The sequence below is a fragment of the Triticum aestivum genome, chromosome 5B (assembly GCF_018294505.1).
Source record: "Triticum aestivum cultivar Chinese Spring chromosome 5B, IWGSC CS RefSeq v2.1, whole genome shotgun sequence".
Taxonomy (NCBI): domain Eukaryota; kingdom Viridiplantae; phylum Streptophyta; class Magnoliopsida; order Poales; family Poaceae; genus Triticum; species Triticum aestivum.
In genome coordinates this window covers 415199127-415207667 of record NC_057807.1, presented here as the reverse complement: position 1 = coordinate 415207667, position 8541 = coordinate 415199127, and the positions used below count along the sequence as shown (strand labels likewise).

The 8541-nt window shown below is 46.8% G+C and overlaps 1 protein-coding gene across 1 annotated transcript; it reads right to left on the bottom strand.

Moving 5' to 3' along the window:
• Nucleotides 1-4284: 4284 nt before the first annotated feature.
• LOC123114824 (uncharacterized) lies at nucleotides 4285-5475 on the bottom strand. The gene has a single exon (XM_044536225.1). It carries the CDS (start codon nucleotides 5437-5439, stop codon nucleotides 4285-4287), a length of 1155 nt encoding a protein of 384 aa, XP_044392160.1. The 5' UTR covers nucleotides 5440-5475.
• Nucleotides 5476-8541: the final 3066 nt, after the last annotated feature.

Here is an 8541-nt window from a genome sequence, read left to right as displayed (position 1 = left end):
ATTTGCTTCATCATATGAATATAGGCCTATGCCTGGAAAGTCACATGGAAGATGAGGTTATCCCCGCTGGATTTGAACTCCATAACCAAACATTTATATTAACTTCATCGTTTTGAAATGTTGGCTATGCAATTTTTGGGGCAGAGGGAATGACTTTCACTTTAGCTCGTACTAACAGACATAAGGTGAGAATGTGGGAGAAGTAAATGTTGCATCTGAAATGAACGAGAGGAAATTTAGAGATGGCTCGACGATCCAAAGCATTCATATCTGTTCCAAGTGCCACAGGTTTAACGATCTTCCTAATCATTCTATCATCATCACTGATAAGTTAGTATAGCTTCCTTACAATTTTCTGATCATAAGGGGGTACGAAACCATGGAGGAGCTATTAGACAAGATAACACAGTTTCAACTTGGAATTCACAACAAACCTAGAAGCAACCGAGCACAATAGATAGGAGGGTTACAAGAGTTCATAATGACATGAAAGAGCAAAAAAAAGAGGAAACCATAGCTATAATATTTCCACGGTTTAGGATATTTGATTGTTCCCATCTAAATGTAGTTTTCTATTTTGTAGCTTCCCAGTATCAGAAATGATAGCTATCATATTTCATTTTGTTGTTTCAGTGATCAATTTTTTTTTGTTTGTTCAATTTCTAAGTAAGAGTACCATTTATATCCTTGCTTGAGCGATGTTCTGCTCTTCTCAAATTTAAGCAGGTGCAGGGATTATCTCTGATGGAATTCTTCAGGTTGCGTCACAATGATGACTCCCTTGATTTATCATATTTTTACACAACTGCATTAGCTATTTATAATCTTCTTCATTTTTAACCATGATTTTTTAATTGGTTTCATAGATGAAATAGTCCACATGGTTTGTCACGAGTTTTCCACATGGAGCAAAGGTAACATATGCCTACAAGACATGTCTATCTATGGTATGTATAAAGGTCTGAACACCATGACAATCTTGATCTTGTTCAGCAGCCAATGGCTCCTAATTCTGTGTCAATGGTTCTTCTCAGGATTTTGCGTCGATGATGTCCATTGACGAAGTGGTTCCCGGAGGTAGAGAGGCTGGTGGAAGATGTTGTGTAGAGTGTCTCCGAATGGGGTTCCGTCCGGCCGTCACTGCGGCTGGAGCTGCATCACTGGTAGTGGAGATCAGGGGGAAGGTGGCCAACGCCTAGACCTGGTTCAGCCTCATGCATGAGGACATGTACGTACTAACATAAACAAGATGACTGGGAGGTTCTCCGCTCTTCAGCTCAAAGTGAAGGAGGTGGATGTGTTGTTCGCCATGAAGTAGGATCACTCCTCCAACAAGTGAACTAACTAATTTACATTGTATTCTTTTTATAGTTTATTCATGCCAAGTTCAAGGCCAGACTGAACTTATTTCTGAAAGCAGTTTCTGAACTTTGAAATTGTGTGACCAACGCTGAAGCAATATTATGTGGTAACTCCTTTTACTGCCGATAATACTTCTATTCTCATTGACAGAAATAACTGGTCTAATTAGAAGATTAAGCACTGGTACTTTTTTAGTTGCTTATAAGGATTTTATTTGCATTGACAATAATTACTAGCTGACAATAATTAGATGATAATGAAGGCGAGAGAAGAGAGTATGCCTACGATCCATGAACATGATGTGCATCAACACATGGTATGACTTCTTCAAAGAACCATCTTGATCCTTCTTTTTTCTTCATATATGGCCAACCATTGAGATTGTGGTGCCGAAGGTCGCCGGCGCTCGAGATTGGCATGATTTAGAGGGTTGGCCGGTGGTGGAGGCGATGACTTAGGTAGGGTGCAATGAGGTAGTGTGTGACAACACTTGCTATTAGTGGATGGCAGTGGGGGGAGGTTCCGTAGGTAGAGGTAGGCGGGTCAATAGAGTGGGCAAAGAAAAGGTAGGCGGAGGGAGGAAGAAGAATAGTAGTCGCACCAGTGGGTGTTGGCGGTGGAGGAAAGACAAGAGGTTAACGGTCTCACATGCGAGGGGGTGTTGGCGGTGGAGGAAAGACAAGAGGTTAACGGTCTCGAATGCGAGGTGCGGGAGATCGTGGGCACCAAATATGGTGGTAGGTTTTAGAGGGATGGCCGGCGTCGACGGAGGTGGTGACTCAAGCAAGGGGCGACGTGCGGCAACACTCGTTGGCTGTAGGGTGGCATGTGGTTAGGCAGGGAGAGGTGGGCAAGTCGACAGAGTGGTCGAATAAAAACGCAGTGGTGACATGAGGAAGAAGAAGAACCAGAGGTCGGTCGTCCCTGGTTGAGAAGGGAGAAGGGGCACGGGATTAACGGATTTGAAGGAGGGCTACGAGACATCTCAGGTGGCAGAGGTTTGAGTGTTTAGAGGGAAGTCCGACACAAAATGTTACAACATTTCGTTTGCACAATACTCCCGAGCAGTCACATAAATAGAAGAAATTGGTGAAACTATGTTAGGAAAATCTATTTGGATGGAGAGATGAGGAAGAATGTAGTTCATGACGGTCACTTTCATCGTTTATGTATTATCGACACAGGAAGACAAAGAGTGAGGGGTGCGTGGGTGAGAGAGTGAGAGGTGTGGGTGCGGTGAGAGAGTGGCTGAGGTGAGGATAAGGCTGGGTAGGTAAGCTAAAAAAACTGGATAGACAACATTCCTGATATTGTGCGAGAATTTCTTAAGCGCATCAAGTAGATTTTAATTTGTTACAGATTTTTAGTTAGATAATCGTATTATATTTATACATCAACAAATTACCTTTTTAATCAATTTACATTGCAAGTAAAGTGGACTTCAATTATTACCCGATTGTGTCGTGCTATCTTTTCTCTACATGATAAAATTAACATGCATTATGTTTACATAATTTCAGTAAAATATTTCAAAAGTCCGTGGCAATGCACGGGCGTTTCTACTAGTTTTAGGTAAATTACGAATTATTAACTAATTTTTTTACCATAGTATATGTGAATTGTAACGCCCAATTTTCAAGGATCATCAATTAACCAGGGGCATTTTAGTCCTAAATATTCATCAAATCAGTACCTCACATGCAAACAAAAATGAGCACAATAAAAGGGAAAGGAGGGAGTATAAATTAGAAGTATATTGTCGTGCAGAGAGATGCACGGTTGTGCTCCAACATCCAACATAGGAAGAACTACATAATATCTAACACCTCAACAGTATAGAAGTACATAATATCTCAATGCAAGAATACAAAAGGCTGACGGTACACATTGTCTTGCATAGAGTTTAAAGGGTCATCTTTTGATGAACATACACCAAAATAATCTCCAGGCGCTCCATACTGTTGGTCTGCGGCAAAAACAGGTTTTGTCAATGACACATTTCATAAAAACAGATATCACCTAGCTAGTTGATATAATATTATGGTGAATATCTATATATACAAAAAGAATCTAATTATAAATTGGAACTTCAATACTAGTGTTAGGATCAAGAAGGAAAAGTGGATATTGTTACTAAGAATTGAAGTCGGCTTTGAGTTCATACTAATTTCTTTTGATGACATGACAAAACCTAACTGCAACGTCACAACTTATGCTATTGTCTCTCTACTCACTAAATCAATATATAGTCTACATTTGTGACGTTATTACCCACATTTGAGCTCAACCGTGATGTCTTATATATACTCCCTCCGTTCCTAAATGTAAGTCTTTGTAGAGATTTCAATGTGAACTACATACGGAGCAAAATGAGTGAATCTGCACTCTAAAAGATGTCTATATACATCCGTATGTAGTTCTTATTACAATCTCTAAAAGGACTTGTATTTAGGAACAGAGGGAGTAGTTGGCTAGGTGTTACCAATATTTTAGATAAATGCATGCAAGTTGCATGAGACACTTGATGCATATATAAATAGAGTTGGGTAATTGCTCATGTACCAGTACCACGCCCTTTGATCAAAACTTGTGTCGTCGAACATGAAACAAAGCCTAATCACTTCTGGTATCTTCATCAATAAAATCCATTTTCTGCATGCATTTTACCCAAGGAAAAGAGGCACCGTAGTGGCATTTTTACTGATCGTTCACTCTAGACATACTGAAGACCATACTAAGGTTTCCCATAAAGTTAGGCACTAAATCACTAACACAAAATGTCAAGTTAGTATGAAAACGTAGCAAATTTAATAGACATAAAAATTGCATCCAAGTTGTAGAACATATATATGGAGAATATACATACATACATACCCTAGCTAGTGGATAGAACAATTGATTAAACGAACGAGTTAAGGTAGATCACAGTACATACCATGGTGCGGCGGTGTGCAAGTAGCGTGAGTAAACAGCGAGATGGTACCCAAGGAAGCCAACCAAGACCATGAGCAACAGCCAATGGAACAATACGGCGAGGATAAGAGACAGAAACATGATGGCAGGAGAGAGCATAACACATGGGACCAGATAGGGAAGTGAACTCATTGGCCCCTTAAGGAGAACTCCGCGCATGAGATTATAAGAGGCATGGCATAACCAGAGGGTGACATAGGGCCAGCCAATGCTAGAGAGGATCAAGACAATAGTCAGCTCTTCAGTCACCTCCAGTCCATAGACCATCACCGCCATGTACATAGTCCAACCCACCGAGATAATGAATGCTTTGATATAGACCGAGCGGGCGAATCCTTCGGCCGCGTCCTTGCTAGGGCACGACGGCCTAGGCAACTTGTCAATGCCCCGCTCAGTCCCCTTGTGCAGGCGGTGCAAAGCGATGGAGCAGCCCAGGTACCCAGCAGCCCATAGCGTGCTCCAATGCAGGATAAAGATGGCGGTGCGAGGGCCGATGGCAGCGGCGGCGTAGAAGGCCAACAGGGGGCCGTATGAGAGATGTACGAGGTCTGTGTAGAACCACCAATCCCTCCAGATGAACAGGGAGGCAAGGAAGGCGTATGAACACAGAATGAGCGAGATGACCCACACCTGGGACATCTCCTGCCCGTGGAAGTGCACCAGTAACACGATAGGAACGGCCAAGGCCAGGATCAGCAAGCAATACATGGTCACAAAGACACGGCTGATCAATGCACGGTGGGAGGGTTTGAGCTTATAGAAGCCCTCGAGCCAGTACTTGTCCACGGGTAAGGCGCGGATGGCCAGAGAAAGGAAGGCGGCGTAGAACCAAGACGTCTTCCCACGGGCTCTTCCGGCGTGCGGCAGGTGGATCTTGGGACTGGCGGCGGAGGAATTCCCGTCTTCAGCGCCGGCGACCTTGATCTCCGTTGGCGGAATCGAGTGTGTGTCGTCGGAGCAACCTTTGTCTCCAGCCATCTCCATATTGCCGAGTTCAGTCTCGCTCGGTGTGATTTCGGTGTCCCCGGTTGAATCGAGCAGGCAGCGGCTGAGCGTATCGATCGAGTTTGACTGCCCTTTTGTCGGAGGAGGGGAGGCGGCCATGGGGGTGTGCACGGCGGGCGGCGGCGGCTACCAGGAGTTTTGTATCCGGGGAACTTGGAAGCTCGGGAAAGATAGCGGCAGGCCATTTATGGTAAGAGCCGGCCCCTCGGATCCACGTTAGGAAAGTACCTTCACTTATTTTCCATCCACCAACGGCCACACCAATTTTTCTCCTCCACGTCCCTTTTTCACCCAAGGGACAACACAAATCTTCCGTATTTTCCTCCGCTTTCCCTGTAGTACTGAAACAACCACCGTATTTTCTTCTCTTGGCAGAGGGAAGCCGTGCGATCTAACCCACGCAAAGACGGACGGCGTACACATGTGGTCTGGCAAACTGGCAACCGCACGCGTAGGAGAGTGCTATCCTTGAGTTTCCCTACCCTAGCCGCCGCCACGGGCGAGGCGAGTAGGGAGGCGATCCTTTTCCACCGATATCCACCGGCGAGGGCGCTGGCCCCCTCTCTCTCCGGCTGCTGCTCCGGCAGCAGGAGGGAGGGGGACCCCGTTCCTCCGCTCTGTAGTTAGGGTTTGGATTTGTAGGTCGTGGTGCGCCGTTGGGGTGGTGGGAGCGGCACCCGAACGAATAAATCTGCCTCAACTCCACTCCCACATCGGCGGTGTCCTTCATGGCGGCGTCTCGAAGTTGGTGGCATCGTGTGTTTGTCGAACCTTTAGATCGGCGATCTTAGGGTTCATGGATGGTGTCGGCGAGGCGGCGGCGGTGACAACATCTGGTGTGTCTCTCCTTCTGCTCTGTCACCGTTGCTGTGGCGTTATCTCCGACGTCATGATGGAGCAGGGAGGTTTTGTCGTCCAGGAGTACGCGTAGACGCTTGTCTACGCAAGTGACAGCTGGAAGATGGTGCATCTTGTGCTGGGTTTGTGGTTGGAGGCTGACAGTTCTGGTTTCCTCCTCCGACATCGTAGTCGTGCGGGGGTGTCAGTTCTGGAGTTTGATGGTGTGTCCGGGGACACGTTGCCCCGGTCTGATTCTTTCAACGGCAATGGTTTTGCTTCAGGCAAACTATTTTGGAGGTCCGTAAAGGTGCTGAACAGCGATGGAGCCGCGTCGAGTTCGGGTGAAGAGGTGATCTGTCTCCTTTTTCTTAGTGAAGAGGGCCAGGCGCTGGTTTTTTGCATAGAATTATCCTATCTTTTCAGTCCTGTAATTTCGATGTTTAGGTGGCTTGTAACTGAATCTTTATGTTATTAATGAGACACGTATTACTACAGAAAAAAAGGACGGTGTACACGTGGGGCAACCCTATCGTATCGGTAGCTTTTTCCGGAAACCACGGTCCTCCCGACGGGCTTGCTAGCTAAATGACAATTGGCACATACAATTCCAATTGGGGCGACTAGGGTTTAGCGGATCTTGGTGGCGCCCGTGGGCTCGATCGACGGGGCGCGTTTGAGATCACCGGCCACAGATGGATGCATCAGGCAGCGGCGGAAGCAAGGGCGGGGGGAGGGGGGACTCTCGCCCAACTCAGCAAGATCTCGTCTCGAGGAACAGTTGGGGAAACTCGACATCTCGGAGGAAGAGGCAACACCGCTGGTCCTCGATGACAGAGTTGAGGGCATGCCGGAGAAGTGGATGATCGCGGGCAAGGTACTGCACCGGAATATACTGCACACCCAAACAATCTCCAATGCCCTACGTCCCGCATGGGGAAACCCTAAAGGACTGTCCTTCCACGTAGTTGGACAAAACATATTCGTGGCGGAGTTCGCCACAAAGAGGGATTGTGATCGCGTGTGGGACGGGAGCCCTTTACTGAACGGCCGACACGTCTTTGGACCAGCTAAGTGGAGGCATAGGCTGTTCTTGTCAAAGATGTGTCTATTGAACTGAAGAACTACAGTACCGGCCACATCGATGTTGTGGTGCGGAGAGTTGATCATGACTCCGATGTCTGGAGGTTTACGGGTTTCTATGGTGCGCTTAGAGTGGAGGACCGGCATTACAGTTGGCGCTTCCTAAGGACTCTGTACTCTATATCGCATGAGGCGTGGATTTGCATGGGAGATTTCAATGAGACGTTGTACGCTGATGAGCACTTCAGTCGGTCAGCTCGACCTGAACGGCAGATGCGAGTCTTTCGAGAAGCTGTCGAAGTTTGTGCTCTCCAAGATCTTGGATGGATGGGTGTTCCTTTCACATGGGATAACCGGCAGGATGGAGTAGCAAATGTCAAAGCCAGGATTGATCGTGCGTTGGCTAACGAGCAGTTCCGGCAAATGTTTGGATTCACTAATGTCGCCACATATGTGCTGCTGAATCTGATCACTGTTTTGTCAAAGTGGAGTTCAGGAAGCAACGGGGCGATCACGGAGGATGGGGTACTAAACCGTTCAGATATGAAAACGTGTGGCAGACGCATGTGGATTATGAACAAGTTGTGGCCGAGTGTTGGCGCAATCAAAAGCGCGCACCAGGTTTACACGGAGTGATTGAGTCGCTGGGTGCCATGCAACAGCGGCTTGGACCATGGGGGGAAAAGGAATTCGTCTGCCTCTCGAGGACAGTTCGACAATTGCAACAAAAACTTGAAAAACTATGGTGTCAGTCCGTAGGACGGGGACCGAATGATGAGGAAAAGAGCACAGTAAATAAACTACAAGAAGCTTTCCGTCTAAAGGAGATATGGGTGCGACAACAATCGCGAGTTCTTTGGCTCCGTGACGCGGATCGCAACACAGAATACTTTCAAGCGCAGGCCAAGCAAAGATAGCGCATCAACAAAATTGCGGGGCTGCGAAGATTGGATGGTTCGGAATGTGCTGATAGCGTAAGATCCAGGCCTTCTATCAGCAACTATACACTTCACGCGGTCCCTCGGACGCTAGGGAAGTGTTATCGCATGTGCCGACTGTTGGGGAACGTAGTAATTTCAAAAAAATTCCTACGCACACGCAAGATCATGGTGATGCATAGCAACGAGAGGGGAGAGTGTTGTCTACGTACCCTCGTAGACCGAAAACGGAAGCGTTAGCACAACGCGGTTGATGTAGTCGTACGTCTTCACGATCCGACCGATCAAGTACCGAACGTACGGCACCTCCGAGTTCAGCACACGTTCAGCCCGATGACATCCC

Excerpts from the sequence above, each read along its gene's own strand:
- LOC123114824 (XM_044536225.1), bottom strand. The coding sequence starts at position 5,439 with ATGGCCGCCTCCCCTCCTCCGACAAAAGGGCAGTCAAACTCGATCGAT.